Source organism: Alligator mississippiensis, chromosome 1 (assembly GCF_030867095.1).
Source record: "Alligator mississippiensis isolate rAllMis1 chromosome 1, rAllMis1, whole genome shotgun sequence".
Lineage (NCBI taxonomy): Eukaryota > Metazoa > Chordata > Crocodylia > Alligatoridae > Alligator > Alligator mississippiensis.
The window spans coordinates 11,777,049-11,793,536 of NC_081824.1; the positions used below are offsets into that span (position 1 = coordinate 11,777,049).

At 45.7% G+C, this 16,488-nt stretch overlaps 2 protein-coding genes across 2 annotated transcripts in view; one reads left to right on the top strand and one right to left on the bottom strand.

Annotated features, from left to right (window-relative positions):
- Nucleotides 1-3,438: 3,438 nt before the first annotated feature.
- LOC102566714 (centromere protein Q) lies at nt 3,439-15,989 on the bottom strand. The gene is made up of 9 exons (XM_059728846.1): nt 15,809-15,989; nt 13,790-13,945; nt 13,030-13,084; nt 11,103-11,223; nt 10,517-10,585; nt 8,289-8,418; nt 4,879-4,998; nt 4,559-4,636; nt 3,439-4,159 (listed from the first exon to the last, which is right to left on the bottom strand). The coding sequence occupies exons 2-9, from the start codon at nt 13,940-13,942 to the stop codon at nt 4,031-4,033; spliced, it is 855 nt and encodes a 284-aa protein (XP_059584829.1). The 5' UTR covers nt 13,943-13,945; nt 15,809-15,989; the 3' UTR covers nt 3,439-4,030.
- Nucleotides 15,909-16,488, top strand: part of MMUT (methylmalonyl-CoA mutase) — a 31,231-nt gene continuing 30,651 nt past the window's right edge. Inside the window, exon 1 of the mRNA XM_014608422.3 lies at nt 15,909-15,977. The gene's annotated coding sequence lies outside the window, so the exon portion shown is untranslated. The remainder of the gene's footprint in view (nt 15,978-16,488) is intronic.

The following is a 16,488-nucleotide window of genomic DNA, read 5'->3' on the forward strand; positions in this document are numbered from 1 at the left end:
CCGGCAAGTGCAGGGGGCCCGACCCTCACCCGGGAGCGTGTCCGTTGCTTGCAATGTGCCCGGGAGATGGGAGAGCCGATGCCGATCGGCTGGCTCTCCCCTTGCATGGTAATACCTAGACTGAGGGGTCGCGATCTTCCGTCCGAGCTCCGCGAAAACCCAGAGACGGAGGAACGCGCCGTAGATGAGAGAGTGGTCCTACGGTGCGACAAGGGGGGAGAATTGAATGCAACTTTTCAAACCATGACGGATCTAATGAATAAAACTCTAAGTTTGAAGACCCAGCTGCGTATGGCCGTTTGGGCGGTTGGAGAAGCAGCTGAGAGAGGGGATCTTAAACTGCCACGACAAGATGGCGCCGAGCAGAGCGAAGACCGCGTGGAGGAGCTGGAAAAGAGGGATGGAGCTTTGGAGGAACCCGCAAGGGTTCGGCCGGTAACTCCGCCCAGCGACGTAGCGCTGCTTCTGCTGACCACGCCCCTCTGTCGATGGGAGGGGGAGTCAAGCGGAGGAGTACATCCGCCCCTCCCGCCTGAAACAGCAACAACCCCCACTGTAACAATAACTACAGCTCCAACAGAAACAACAACAACGACTCATGAAGAGACTGATCAGCCTGCAGCATCAAGCAGCCGAGTCATCAATCCGCAGAGTGCAGTTCATGCTACTACTTACTACGCTCGTTCCAGAGCCGAACTGCAAAATTTGTGTAGAGAATCCAGGATCCAACCCGAGGAAACTCTGGCTGTGTGGTTGGGACGTCTGGTCGTGGAGCTTGGGTCCGACCTCCTGGACCAGGAAGAGGCAAGCTTCTTGGTGAGACAAGCTTCATGGAGTAGGGGACATGTCACTGACATCGACATGGTGGCGTTTAGCGTCCATTGGCCTATTCCGATTCCAGCGCTTGTGGCAGGAGTAATCGAACAAAAGGCCCACGCATGGCATGACGGACGACCAGAGCACACCGGTGCAGAACAGCTTGTACTGGCTATTATTGGAGTTTCGTATTGTGCCTGGAACCCAAGAGTGTGTACGCTGGGACTGACACCGCTCCAGCGAATGCGACCATGGCCTCACCGTCACCTGCGAGACCCTGGAACTGTTCCGGTGACCATCGACAGCATAGACAGTTGTCTTAAGGTCTACGGGCAGAGGAACATAGTGGTTTTGCGAATTGTGCTTAACCCAATGGTCGACCACCCTGTGAGTAGTCTCCTTCATCAGTTGCCAAGACTGCGTGTCCTAATGGAGCCGAAACTGCCCAGTGATCGGGAATGTCAATGCCTAACTGAGGCTCAGAACACAAGACGCTGCAAATCTGAACGTCCAGTATTACGCCAGAGAACGCAAGAGGAGCGATACATGTTCAGATTCCTCCTGCAGCGTTCTGGACTTAATAAGCGACAGCTTCGGATTTCGGGGGACACGGGACAATGGCAACTAGCCTACGAGTTAGGTTTTCATTACCTAGAAGAAGGTGACGATGACTCTTCAACGATTTCGTCGAGTTGTTGAGAGCAAAAAGAGAGAAAAGGGGCTGTCCAGCATAGAATCGTGTTTAAATATCTGTATTTAATAGTGATAGTAAGTTTAATCGACTGCATTATCGTGCGGTCCCGTGTAATTTTGTAAATATTAGTAAAATAACCATTTTAAGAAAGTTCTTTTATAGATCCGGGATTCGGAGTGCGTGGTGGAGAGAGGCCCCGAGAGGAGCAAAGGCCTGACGTGCGATTCCACCATGACGCCCACTGAAGCCATGATCGTCCAGTTTTTTGTTATGAACGTAATTATGTGTATGTGTGTGTGTGCCGGCTATTATTTGATTCGATCCCTGGAGGACGAACCTTTATTGTTAACTAATTTTGTATTTGTTTGTTTAGTTTCACGAACCGTTAACAGAGCCACTAATAACCCGGATGATGGACATATAATATAATTCTATTGTGCCTTCAGCAAGGGGGGGATGTCATGACCCAAAGGTCTGATTTTGTGCGTGCTTCAGCACTAGAATTATCCCCGTGGGATTACAGCTTCATTGCACGGTGGAGTTTTGCTGCACAGAGAACCCGCGTGCAAGGGAGAGAGTTCCCACCACTTTGCAGCCGTCTTTGCAGGGTGCATTTTCTTTGCAGCACAGAAATGCACGGTGCAAAGAGTTCCCACTCTTCGAATGCAAATTTGTTCCGCACTATTGGCTAGTTCTAAATTATTCCCATGTGGCGGCTAGAGATTGGCCTGCTAGCCGTATAAGAGGTTTGAGCGGTTTCCGCCCAAGTCGAGGAGGACTTCACATCCATCTCGTGGGGACTCTGGGTACGCAGCAGGGTAATAGAAACCCTGTGTGAGACTCAGAGGAGTTTGGCGGCCTGATCCACCGCCCACCTCTTCCCGTCTTCGTGCGGTAACCTTCCTTAAGACGTATCTACGAGTTTTCTGATTTTGTGGCGCGCTTGTCCTGGACATCCGGAGTTCTGTTTGCGTGGAGCCTAGCAAACTCCACGTGATTGTTGGTGTTCTTTCTGTTTGTAACCACAACTCAAGCAAGTTTTCAGCCTGCACCGCGACCATCTCGTGTAAGTAAACAATCTTAAAATCTACCATTAAGCATCTGTGCCTAATTCTAGCTCGGCGCCCGCCCTCTCCGACCCGGCGTGCCCGGGCTGCCGGCCACAGCCCGCGTGCAGCGCGACAAGGGCCACAGGTTCGCACCCGGCTCGCACACCCTGAGAGGTCACTATCAAGTCAATGTCACTATTTGCCAGGTGGGAATTTAACAGGGGAAGTACTTTGACATAACAAGATGCCTTAACAAAAAGACAAAGGCTGCTGGCAGATGAGGGGGGAAAAAAAGCCAAACACAAAAAAAAATGCACTTTAAACTCAATCCGTTCCCGCACCGAGCTAAGCACATGCCCAGAAGAGGCAGCGCGTTAATTTGAACTGGCTCTGCAGCAATTGTATAGATCGGGCACTTTAATGGGGCTTTTTTGAAGCTTTTATCAAATAGTTGATTGAATCATCTTTAAATAAAAAGCCCCACTGATGCACCTGATCTATACAGGTGCTGCAGAGCCAGGTCAAACTAACATGCTGCTGCTCCCAGCAAAGCACAGTTTTGTTGTTTTTTTCATGTCTGCAAGCAGCCAAAGTGACAAAACCCATGAGAAATGCACATTTTGTGTTATCTCACTTTTCCAAAGCTAAAGGTGACCTGGCAATTAAGGAAACAAAAGATGAGTACGCAACTTTGAGATCAGAGATCTGCACAATAATCGCAGCCCAGCCCTCACTGCTTGAGGAAAACCAGGTGCAATTGTCTTTGTTTACAGTGGAGTGAGAGTGTAAAGAATCCTGTCCACCTAATACAATGAAATGTTGATCCTTTAACTTCAATTACTCACATAGGCTTTTGATTTACATTTCAATAACACCCAATTTTGTTTGAAAAAAGGACATTTATTGTGGATTAGCAACTACTCATTAAAAATATATATCAATTACATGGTTCACCTTAAAAGGGGAGCATTAAATCCTGTTTGAAGTGAATGTGAGGTTCCTATGAAATGGTAAATTTACAGCCCTGACAGGAGAGGTCTGATACAATGAGACAGAAGTCCTCGCCCAAAAAGGAAAAATATTACAAAAAAAAGAATATTAAGAGCTAGTGAAACCTGCTGTTTGTCCGTCACTTCTCAAGATAGTTCTCTAAAGAAAAAAAAAGGCTTTCCAAAAAGGTAAATGTGAGTTTTAACTCTGTTGTATTAATAAAGGCAACATATACACTGTAAATGTCTACATGGACAGATCAGTTCTGCTTATCTTATTCCAATGGGAATGCCGCATATCACTGCCGTTCCACTGAGCGTCTGTCAACATATTTTTCCAATATTTATCTGATAAAAGTTTGACTAAGACACCTAGTTACCATACAAGTTAAGTCCTTAGGAGCAAAAACATTGTTACAGGAACAGCATTTCTTAGCACAAGATAAAGTTGTCTTAAAGGCAGACTTCAGTGTATGGGTTCCTCAAAGGGAGTCCACTTTTTCATAGGCCTGTTTAAGGAGACTCAACATGTTCCTCATCTCAGCTGAGCGCTGGATGGTATTCAAGTTCTGCAAAACTCCTGTCTGGTTTGGGATCTTCAAAATCTCCTCCTAAAGAAGGAAGAAAGGAAGGAAACATGAAAAACATACGAGGGGAACACAAAACAGATTTATTTCCATCAGGGGTTTCACCCAATCAGACTTTCCAAGACAGCCCCATATACCCCAGATCAAAAATACAGAAAGCATAAATTATCCTTACTTAGCACTTAAATAGGAATAGTTCAGGAGGGACCGTTTCAGAAACTGCTCTCCGTGGCCACAGATGGGACAAGCTGATTGATCTTTACTTGAACCATTTGATGGAATATTCAAGCACAACTATACTGCTCTGGTTAGGAGGGAAAAGTGAAAACCACTGCACCCGAGGGGGCAAAGTATACAGTTTCTGTTGTCGCTTCCTCATTGCCAGAAGGGTGTCTGAAAAGATGGTGCCCTTCCCCTGCTCACCTGCAGAATAGGTGCCTCCAGACTGTTCGTTGGTAGCTCTGGGAGGTTGAGCACCCCTCTGCCACTTCCCTGGAAAACCTGAAGGACAGATAAAAATCAAGTCTTCACAAACACAACCACCGTGTTTGTTTTCATGCTACCATCCTCCTAGTTGTTTCATCTTGAAATACAGAGATGACATTAAGAAAGTCCTGGAAATGATCATTCCTTATCCCAAAGAAGTCTCCCCTAAATAAGACTTTTGATGAAGACAGGTTTTTTTTGGAGCTGGTCAGAACAACCACTCTGTGGCTCAATACAGCAAGCTTTGCTATAAGTACCATTTTAGCCTTGTTTTCCTCTTCCTCTAACTCATTCCGGAGCATCCGAATTTTGTCCTGCAGACTCTGAATATTCTCATCTGTGTGCTCTGCTGCTTGCACAGCTTTCTCAATTTCTTCCTGGGTCAAAACGGAAAGTGGAAAATAAGCATATAAAAAGCCAGCAAAGCATTCATACACCAAACACTACGCTAGGATTCAATCAAGCATGGCCTAACTTTACCTTTCCTAGACACAGAAAAAAATCTGAACAATCAAGAAATAAGAAATCATTAAAAGATCATCCCAATATAATTTCAAAGGATCAGGAAAACAGCTCTAAGAACTGGATGCCAATCTCTGTGTCTGAGTCAGTGAAGCCTAGAAGAATCAGCTTCACCCTCTCCCAGCATAGCTTCTTCACTGTTAGATACAGCTGTTCCAATGTGCCAAACAATGCTGGATACAGTCTTGCTTAAATGCCACTGTGAAAGCCACCTTATGCATCTAGACATTTTTTTGGAGGAAACCAACCAGGAAAAAACATTCTGGGAATCTGTAAACTATATTTTAAATAAGTTTTATGAAATAAGGGTGTCAAGTTCTAAGACTCTATGTAGAGACGCATAGCTTTTTTGACTCACAATGACAGACAAACTGAACCTATGACCTATTAGCTATAGTTCAGAGGTACAAGAGTTTGTTGCCAACCCAAAAATTCAGGTTATTTCTAAGCTGAAAGTTAGACACAGTCCCAGGCCCATGTTCATACCACCCACACTGTAAACTCTATCCCCATATCCTGGTGCAGGTCTACAACAGCTCCATAAGCTCTCTTCAAACTTCCCAGTAAACACACATCAGCCACAACACACATCCCTCCATACATGAGTATTTTAGGATGTGGTTGCAACACAGCCACATGCTGCAACACATGAATACCTCAAAACCTTCAGTTACTCATTCACAATGCCCTGCTCCTGTCTTTCAGTCATTTGGCTCTAGTCCTCTTCCCTTTAACTTTCCAGCAACTAGGTTGTCCTTTTACTCCTTGTTCAGCATTTAAACTCATATACGTTCCTTACAGATTTTTCCATAGTGATTAGCACAACCCAGGGCAATCCCTGCTCTTTTTAATGAATGCTATCTCATTTGGATGAGATGCGGTCTGGCCTGAGCTGCATAACCAAATTATTTTGAACATATGGAAGAAGAAGCAGCACCACAATGATATCTGCAATAGTCAAACAGACAGCATGTTTGCTCAGCTAAGCATTCACTAAACCAAGATTCAGGGCTCTGAACCTAAAGTTGTGAAGCACTTCTACAAGGCTGCTAGAGACACTAACTAGCTGGTCCAGTGATACTCCAGCTACGTACCCCTGCTATATAGAAATGGATAAGGTACTTGCCTGCGTGTCGAAGCACTAAGCTCCTACTTCCCCTTACCTCATTCAAAAATGGGATCCCATTTGTGGCAAAGAGGCAGACAATGATTACCAAATTGTGCCAGAATGCAACTGCTGAAAGAAAAAACTCTGGGCACAAGCATGACATCAATGGACCCAGCGTAGCTGGAAAGCCCACTCCTTGAAAGCCAACTATTGTCACAAGTACATCCCTGATACTTTCTGATAAACAGCTTTCATAGCAGCAATGCAAACCACCACCACTGAAACCATTGTTGGTCCTCCCATACCTGCAAAGCAATGTGCCTCCCCTACTCCGCGCTAGTTATGCTCCAGAAATGCAGTTCTGTGCTTGGAGTTAGGTCAGCAATGGCAGAATGTACCATTTGGGCCAAATCTGGTTTAAATGCCTCCCAATCTGTTATCTGATGGCCTGCTACCATTTGCATCCTCTAATGAACCCTGAAGACCACTCAAGGGCATCTTTCTGAGACTAGCCAGACTTGGGCTGCAATCATGGAATACCCCAATGGATCCATAGTTGAGTCACACTGCTATAAACATGCTTAATGAAGGTGCGTGCTGGGCTAACAAAGTTGCTTGCTATAAGGACCACAGTAACTTCTGCCCTAGGCTTGTGGCAGAAAGACAACTTGATTGTAAACTATTTCCTAAAAGGATCCCATGCTGCATAGCGTAAAGAAGCCTGAAAGACAATGTGGTGCTTCTTGGAACTTGTGGGCAGCGCTATAAGCATGGATTTAATATGTAACACATTAAACACCGTGCTTGAGTGACGGGTGGGTAGCATGATACAGACCCACATAACAAAGACTCAGAGGAAAAATCTGTAGGAGCAGCCATCACAGGACAAAGTTAACATTAATGTCACTATTTGCTTTGTCATTTAAGTCAATAATAAAGGTAAAACCTTGGGAAAGAATAGGTTTGGATCAGATCACATGCAATGGGAGCAGGCTGGGTCTGCCATCTGCTTACAGAAGCACTTCTACTCTTTGCTTTTTTGGGGGAGGATGGGGGGGGGGGCAGGGGAAGATAGTGAAGGAATACAAAACTTCACAGTGGGTTTCTCCCACAAAACCAAGGGATACCTCTTGCTCACTCCTACCTCTAGGAATGAATAGAGGATGCAAAAATCCAAGGGAAGCCAGACACACAACTCAAAGATATTTCAGAATCTTCCTGCTTAAGGTGCCAACAAACAGAAAACCCTCCCTCCTCCATGCCCTACACCACAGGGTGTTGATCTATCCAGTTACCCAGCTCATCTGTGGAAGGTCCGTATTGGGTAGATTAGCTCCTGGAGCATGAGAATATGGAATAATCCAATCTTTGTATAAAGACTGTAGCTAATAGGAAGAAAAGCAGGGAGAGCTTTTATGGTCAACACGGTCTGAGTCCTGGTGGTCATTCATGCCATCTTGCCAACATTCACAATGAAACTTGATGGGCGGAAGAGAGAGAACACACTATATATTCTGTAGCCCTCCTGTGACACTACATGCGCCACCCTGCACACTCATCTTCAGAGTAAATAGGGCATGAAATTAAAAACCTCCCTGTAGATTTTGAAGGGATGAGAAAATTAAAGTACCGATCACTCAGATCAGAGAATCACCCTCGTGAAACCCATCTGTACTTCAAGTTCATAACCAAATACCAGCAGGAAACAGGTAAGATGATTATTAGTGAATTTGCTTCAACCCAAAACACTACAATAAGAATAATGTCACATCAGCAACTTGCTCAAATATTACCGTGGTACAAATGAGAACAAATTTACAAAGGGCCCGATAAAAGAGGTGAACAAGAACAGAACAAAACGAAGAGATTAAATTTCCTTCTTTTCCCAGAAAAGTGTATTGTCACCAGTGCATTCTCCTCCAACCCAAGTCGATTTTGCTTCCACTAAAAATTTAGCCTGTAATGAGGAGCACTACCACAAGGACAGATATTCTTTATTCCCTTTTCATTCCCTCTTTAGTCCTATACTTCCCTTACCTTCAGTAAGGCCAACGACTCTTCATTGGATGCGAGCTTCTGTTTTTCCTGCACCTTGAGGTTCACTACATTTTTCAAGTTGCCGAGCTTCCCCGAAGGCACCTTTAGGTTCTTGAAATGTCTCTGTAGCCTTGATTATAAGGAAAGCACAACTCATTGGTCACTTTAAAAAAATGAAAAGGTAACCCACAAATAACCCAGCTGGGGAGAAGTAATATTCACCAGCAGCCAATTCCAGAGCTGCCATTTTTGAAATAAAGTGTCCAAGATATTTAACCAAGAAAGAAATGAGAGAGTACAAACACAGAATGGAGAGCTTAGAACTTCAGAGGTCTAAACTTGGCTATCACACTGATGAGCCTTGTGGTCCACATTCAGCTGGCTGAATTTGCCATCAGTAAGAGACCTAATGACTATCCCCAGGTCTTCATTAGAATCAACTAATGTCTCTCAAGTGCAAAAGCTCAGCATTATTATTTAAACCCTGAAAGAAAAGTTTTGATTGATTACTTGATTTTCACTGAGGATTCTTATGCATAAAGCAGGCTTCCTGCCTGAGTTTGATATGGGTGCCAAGAGGTCTAGTGATTTTGCCCAGGTCACAATGCAAAAAAGTCTTTCTTTTTAAGTAGAAATGAACTGATATGAAACAATTTTCACAGTTAGTACTTGTTCAGACATCAGTTTATTATCCACGAAAGCCCAAACCCTCATTTTGTTCAAAGGAATGCAATTGCTCATAAAAGTCTTTGCCGTTTTAGTACTAAATCATTACAAATCTTCACTGAAGTAATTTCTGGTTTTAAAAGCCCAGGGTGCAAGTCAGAGACAGTACTGTAGCCAAGTGAGGACCAACCTTTTTGGCCAGTGTGCCACAAATCTGCCCCACACCCTCCACAACTGCCACTCCAATTGTCTTTCCTTGACTGAACAGCTGCTCTGCTTTCTGGCCCCTGCCTTATCTCCCACTCTGCTTTCTGCTCCCTGATCTGTGCTCCTTAGCAGAAAATTGCAGCATATCAGGTATCTGCCCTATCTGCTGGTTATGTCATTAACCAGTCTGCAGCATGCCACTTGCTGGCCACCCCTGCTGTAGCCAATGTTCTTAAAGACACTGACCTGTTTCAACAGCATATTGCCGCTGTGAAATATTTACACAGCCTCCCTATAAAATTCTGCAACAGGATTAAAGTGTCAGTATTTACATTAAACGAATACTAAGTTTGTGCTGGTTTTCAACACTATATCCCCACTTTCAGCTACAGAGTTCAAAATAAGCAGGGCCCTTAAGTGCCTTCACTATAAAAGACACTAGATACTAGGTTTGGCTTGTGGCTATGTTCCCTGCCTATGAATCTATTTATAAGTAATGTCTGATCTAGTCCCACTTTTTGATACAAGACTAATAGCAATTTTATCGGTTTCCAAAACAAGAATATTTCAAAGGAGTAACCCAACACCATAACTCATGCCTTTATTAAAGATGGTGCACGGTGTAGAGATGCATGACAGAACAACTTCTTCAGGCTTTAAAGGGGCCATTGATTTTGAAGGCATATAAGACACCTGCGGTACAATTTACATATAGGCTGACATTCCACAATCCCCACTGAGTTCAGCTGATGATAGGGAAATCAGCACTTCTGAAAAAAACAGGCCCAAGATTCCTTAATTCAGCACCACAAAGACATCACTTTAAAAACTTCTCTCTTAAATATTTAACACACAAAATGTCACATCTAATCAAGACTATTGTTTCGAGTCTAATAGTCTGCTTCTGATAGTAGCCAAAAAAAACCCCAAGATCTCCTACATGTCAAACTATTTTTGAAATAGCACTTAGATACTATGCCAAAACACTTGGCATTTATCCATCCCTCTCCATACATGCTGATGATTGGCAACATAAGTCTAACCCTACTTACTGAACTCCTGGTATCACAAAAGCAGACGGTCATGAATTGCCAAACTGAATGTCTTGATTTCAGATACAATTCACAATTCGCAAGCATGGAATTTATTAAAGGAGCTCCCAGGAATATTGCTTCTATAATATGATTAGAGTGAGCCCTGATACTCTGAGCAACAATTATACATCCTCTTCAGTGGATGTGCTCTCAGAGCAGTGGCTTTCCTTTGCCAAATGATGACTCCCACCCCAATGCCATTAAAATGTTACTGGGAGCACCTGAGTCTCTTTGACTTCTTCTCTATACCACATTCATTACCTTTCTTTCAAGAGGTCGAGATGCTTTTGAATATCTTCTTTTGCTATTAGTTCCTGACTCAGAATAGATCTGGAAGAAGGTAAAACAAAGTTATTTTCTATTACAGAATCAATGAAAGAATTTCCTGGAATAAATATCCCACTCACCCCTGTCTGGCATGGTGGACTAGCTGACTATTTCCATGAAATTAAACTGCTGACCTGCAAGTACAGTGTGTTTCACTGCTAGTTTATTTGGGTATGTATCTATTATTCCATTGACCTCTTCTGATATCTGTGTCTGCAGGCCTCTTTTCACCCCATGCTAAGCACTTCTGAAGGCCACATTTCTGTGCTGAAAATAATTTTGCAAGACACTTTCTAAATGAAGTATTTCAGGTAGAAAGACTGTTATATGATCCTGTTTAAAATATTCATCAGCTAGTGTCACAGTTCAAAACATTTTCAGAATTTCTTTTTAACTAGTATGAAATAAAAGATTTTATTTTACTGTGTGGAGAAACAGAAAAAAAATATTCCTTGTCTTATATTATCGAAGCCCTGGCTGAGGAATAAGATTCAGTGGGGCTGAAGTGTCTAGCACTTACAGTATTACTGAGTCCATCATGGAGTCCAAGATCTCCCTGCTGCTTTCTGAAAGAGGCTGCCAATCTGCTGTTTTGCTAGTGGCCTTTTTCACCCTTTTTGTTTTCCCAGATGCCATTTCTGCTAGTAACAGGAAGAGAGGGAGAGAAGAAGATCCAATTTGTCAGGCTTGGATTGAAAATTGTATAGTAAATCATTCAGCTGCTTCTCTGAATTCCAGTGACTGGGCTATCAACTCATGTGTAGATTTTCTGCCCAAAAAACACAATCCTTAACCCGCCCACATTAGCAACAGTATTTATTATTTATAAATTCCCAGCTATAAACTGTGCAGATGGCACAGTCCTTGCCCTAAGCAGCCTCCATTCTAAAGTGATTCATTATATTAATGAAAGGATTAAAGAGTAAGCAAAAAAGAGAAGCTATGCCAGCTACTGCTCCCTAACATACCCCCTTCCCAGCTCCATGAAACATTTCAGCTACTGATACTCACTACATGGGAGACCTAAGTTAGATTTCCAGCCTAGGTCTCTAACCTACTGGCTGTAGCAAGAGTTGGAAGTACTTCAGGGAAAGCACTATTATTCCAGAACAAGCAGTGAGTGTTTTCAGTCTCCTGGCTAAAGACTTCACCAGCTGTTCCTTAACCAAAGTTTTAAAGGAAGGCCTTTCCCTTTAAATTAAAGGATTAAATCTTTTTTCTTTTTGCATTTTAGACATTAAGTAAACCAGTCTTCAATCAAAAGGATATTGAGCATGACTCTATGACACAGGAAACCAAGGAATCAGAAGCAAGATAAACATGAAGACACTTCCACTCCTTAAAGAGAGAAAAGGCCCTGCCACAAACCTACATACGTATAAGATACGTACATAATAAGGTATTTTTATTTTTCATCCTTCAGGGAAAAAAAAATCCCTGCAATCAATCTTACAAGCAGGGATCCAGGTTCTCCATTTCCCATGGAGTAAACCATGGATTTTACCTTCTACGAGAGGCAAACACAGATCTCTGATTTTACCAGAGAAGCCTGCAGATTTTGCAGTTTTGCAAAAAGCACCCTGCAAGCTGGCAGAGTTCCAGTCTGCAGGGGGCTGGGAGGAAGCAAATGGAGGGTGACCAGGCAAGGGATGCCATGCACACAGCCCCAGGCAGCCTGAAGAGTAGCTCCCTGAAAAGTGGGGGTCAGAACTGAGCCTCTGTAGGGAGAGAGGGAGGGAGTTGGGCAGGGCTGGGACTGGGGCTGATGCCCAGCCAGGCGGTGTTTAGGGCTTGGGGCCACCATGTGTAGTTGCAGAGCCCCAGTGGGGAGTGGGATGGGGGCTCCCTGCAGCAGTGTGCACTCCCAGGGAGGACTTGTGCAGCATGCCCTCTAAGCTGCATGGCGTGCGTGGCTGCACAGGCGTGGCTGCACAGGCGTGCCTGGCAGCATGGCATAGCACACTTGCACGGCCACACACACTACACAGCTTAGAAGGAACACTGGACCCGTGCCCCCCAGATCTGTGCGTGGGGCAGCAGCAGGGCAGGTGCAGGCTTGGGCTCCCCCCTGCTGCCCAACCCCAGGGCCTCCGCAGGCCAGCAGGCATGACCTGGTGCAGCAAGGAACAGCGGTGCTGCAGAGAAGCTGCTTGTCGCTGCGAGGCACAAGCAGGGCCAGGGGCTGGGGGGTGGGGAATGAGAGGCACAAACAGGGGCGGGGAGTGAGAGGCACAAACAGGGTCAAGGGGCTGTGGAGGGCCTTTAATTTTAATCACAATTTGGGGGTTTAATCAGAGTATTTGCAATTTTTTGTCAGGGAAAACCAGGATCCCTGATTATGAGTTACACTTCCTGTTCCTGGTATTGTTTCAGAGCAAGGATTTATGAGGTGAAAGTACAGCACTGTGTGTAAGATCTGTACATGGGGAGAAAAAAAATATTGGTACCTTCAGGGGACTGCTCCCTGTATTGCTTTCCTCTCTTCTTGGCTGTCTGTTTGACCTGGTAAAAAAAAGGAAAATTTACAACAGAGCTATGCACCTCTAGCAAACGTTCTCAAATTACACATCTCGTGCAAGGTTTCCAAGCCATAGACCACACCCCTCTTCCCTGTTCTCGTGAAAACTCATAAACAACCTTAAATCCTCCTCTTACAGACGTGAGACTAGAGATGAGAAAATGCATGGTCTTATCACTTCCCATTTCTTTCCAGCAGCAGCTGGGGGTTAAGCAACCCATAAGACCAGTTATAAGGTGCAAGATCTCTCAGATATAAAGTAACTCCCAGCAATATGACATGATTAGCCAGAAACAGCAAACTGTCTCCAGGGAATGACTGGACTAAGATTGTATTGGTCCATCTAAGCAGTCATTATCCAGTTCTAAAGTACTGAATAGCTCGTCAGCTTGCTATTTTGCCAAGGACTGGGACAACAGTGCCCTCTAACGGCCTAGGACATAAAATGGAAATGACTACTTTTTCCTGGCCCGAAAGATTTCCTTGTTTCTTTTTCAGTTACTCAAGTTCTCTCAGAAAGAAGAGCTGTCCATCCTGAACCGACTGAATATCTTGCTCAAGATCAGGGGCCCCAATGCATTAAAGCACTTTCCACACATCCTGTTAGGTTGCACACCTCAAGAAACGCACAGTTTCTTCCCTCCTGAGCCCTCTTACTTCTCTGGGTGGTTTGGCATGAAATTACTAACCTCTCCCTCTTGTGTCCGTTTCCTTTTTCCTCCATCTGTTCCTTTTCTTTTGCTGACAGTTTCTGAGGGCTGTCGTAATTTACTCTTGGATCTTGCTGCTCCCTCTCCAACTGATTTTCTTGCCTTACTGGCAGGAGCAAGATGACGCTTCATGGCCTGTAACGCATGGATGAAGCAGAAAAACCCACTACAGAGATTATAATGTGCAAACCGCACACCGTTCAGTAAGAAGCAGGTATGTTCTATGTTGAGTACAGCATAAAGGTTTCTCTAAATGCAGCCATTCTTTTTACAAGTACCTGGAAGTACTGTTCTCTGAAGAAGTTACCGAATACTCCGCAACTACTTTTAAATCCCTAAATCCACCAGCTAACATTTCTATCGGACAGAGAATCATAAAACACTAACAACATCATCCATGATCTCACTAGCATGTTACGGAGATGGTATTCTTAATTCATGACACCACTTCCCACAGCAGCGACTGCTGCAGTGAGGGACATAAGGTTACTATTCTGATATATGGCATAGTGTCAATCGTCACATTTGTTTATTTATTAGATTTACCATATTCTCTCACATACAACACACTCCAAAATATGCGCCTTGTTTGTGAAAGGCAAAAATGAAAAAATATTTTTTCTAGGGTTATAGCTGAACAGAGGAGGGACGGAGCCTAATCTTCAGCTGACTCATCCTCCCTTTCTTGCTTAACTAAAGCTGAAATGCTAGCTGCTGCTGAAAATTGATCTCCATTGGTGGATCTATGATTCTGAAAAGAGCTAGCCTCCAAAGCTGTGAAATATGGGAAGAGAGATGAGGGCAACTACCAGACAGCAAAATTGCCTTAAGAAATGTTAGCTCAATTGGTGGAACCTCAAGACCATTGAAAAGGAGAGAGTATTAGTAACACCTTTGGAGCAAAGACCACGACATTAAGGCAACAGACTTTATACTTGGATCCTTCTGTGAGCAAAGAGAGACCCTGGCACGTGTCTATCTACACTGTACCAGGATGCAACCCCTTCACCGCCTCCTCACAAATCTCCTCCTTTGGTGCCGGCTACACTACTCCCTGCACCTTGTTGTGTACGCACTCCCCATCCGCGGTCATGCCGAGTCCTGGGACCTCCTGGTCAACCTTCTCCTGGCCCTAACTAACTAAGCTAGGCATCTATGTGACAAGCACTGTCCGCTGTATTGTGCTTGGTGTCCCTGCTTAGTAAACTCATTTTAAGCCTTTGACCTACACTCCTATCCCCGTTTTATGTTATTCCCGAAATTCAGCTGGGGCACAGCCAACGCCACCTCTAACAGGCCTGGGGGGAGGGTGGCACTAACCGCTGCCCTGTGACATTAATCCCATGTTAACCTTATGTCTCTGGAGTGGGTTTCACTAGGCAGTGTCCATTGGCCCCCTGGACTCGTGCGAGAGCTGGCGGACATTGGCCACTGTGCTCTGCTCAGTGTCCTTGCTTGGAGCACGTGCTTGTCACCTTTGCCCCCCACCGCCACCCCCGTTTTCACCTTCGCTGCTGCACAGCTAGCGACCTCCTTGAATACGTGCGGGGGGGTCCAGCACGTTCTTTGCGGGCTGACAGCCACGACTCGCACATTAAATAGACCCGAAAAGCAATGCAACGGGCGCTGCAGGACGGAGCAGCCATCAAAGCCAGGGGCTTGTATCCCAGGCAGGACAGTAGCTGTGCAGCTACATACTGATTTGGGGAGGGAAGGGCTGATTGGGGGAGGGGAGGAAGGTGTGCATGGGACTGGAGAGCGTACAGTGCACGCAAAGCCCTGTAAGTCACATGGGGCGGTGACGTCACGGCAGCGGGAAGACTCCAACTCCCAGCAGGCATCGCGCGCGCATGCGCTCCGCGGCAAAGAAGAGCGCAGGTGCATTGTATGCTGGGCGCTGTAGTCCTCGTCCCCCCAGGTCTCCTACCCCCCACTCTTCACTGGCAGACACCTGTCTATGCCCCTCCACCTCCCCCCCCCCGCTCCCCTGGGACTCACCGCAGAGCTCCCCACGCACCCACCGCTGGGAGCACAAACCGTTGTCAGGACGGTTTTCCCGCGTTGCTCCGCGCATGCGCAGCCTTCCGAGTGCGCGTGCGCCTGCAGCCGTTGCCGCGCATGCGCGGGGCTGCTTGTGGCGTCTCCCGTCCGGGCCGGGACGCGGCAGGTACGAGTCCCCTCAGCTCAGTGCCCCCCGACGGAAGAACGAGTGGGAGCGTCCTTGGTGCCTATTGGCTGCCCCGCTGGGGGGGGGGGGCTCGAGAACCATTTGCGTAGCCAATGGGGGTACCCGAGACATCGGGGCTCTGCTGGGCGTTGGCGGGAATCCTGCCCCTCGGGGAGGGGACAGACGTTGCGCCGAGCCAAATCGGTTCAGTCTGAGACTGCCTTTAACCAGGTTGATCTCAAACCGGTTTTAGCCATTTGAAGCTGGTTTACGTGTGCTGTCTGTTCTGTGACGGGTTTAAACCCATTTCTGATCGCTTTAAACCGGTTGATGCGCAACGTCTGCCCCTGGTCCTTGAGTCTGAAAGGGCCGAGACTGACAAACTGAGCTGCGGTCCCTGCCCTAAGTGGCGCCCGGCTACGCAGCGCACGTTTTTTAGCTGGCTTTCTGGTTCCCTACCGCCCGTTAAAAAATGAACAGATCGTTTTCGGTGTTGGGTTTGGTGCGCGAG

What these genes read in the sequence shown, in the direction of transcription:
- LOC102566714 (XM_059728846.1), bottom strand. Translation starts at nt 13,942, where the DNA reads ATGAAGCGTCATCTTGCTCCTGCCAGTAAGGCAAGAAAATCAGTTGGA. An exon ending in AACGGACACAAGAGGGAGAG is followed by an intron (nt 13,085 to 13,789) that starts GTTAGTAATTTC and finishes TTTTTTTACCAG; the next exon opens with GTCAAACAGACAGCCAAGAA. An exon ending in CAGGGAGCAGTCCCCTGAAG is followed by an intron (nt 11,224 to 13,029) that starts GTACCAATATTT and finishes TCCTGTTACTAG; the next exon opens with CAGAAATGGCATCTGGGAAA.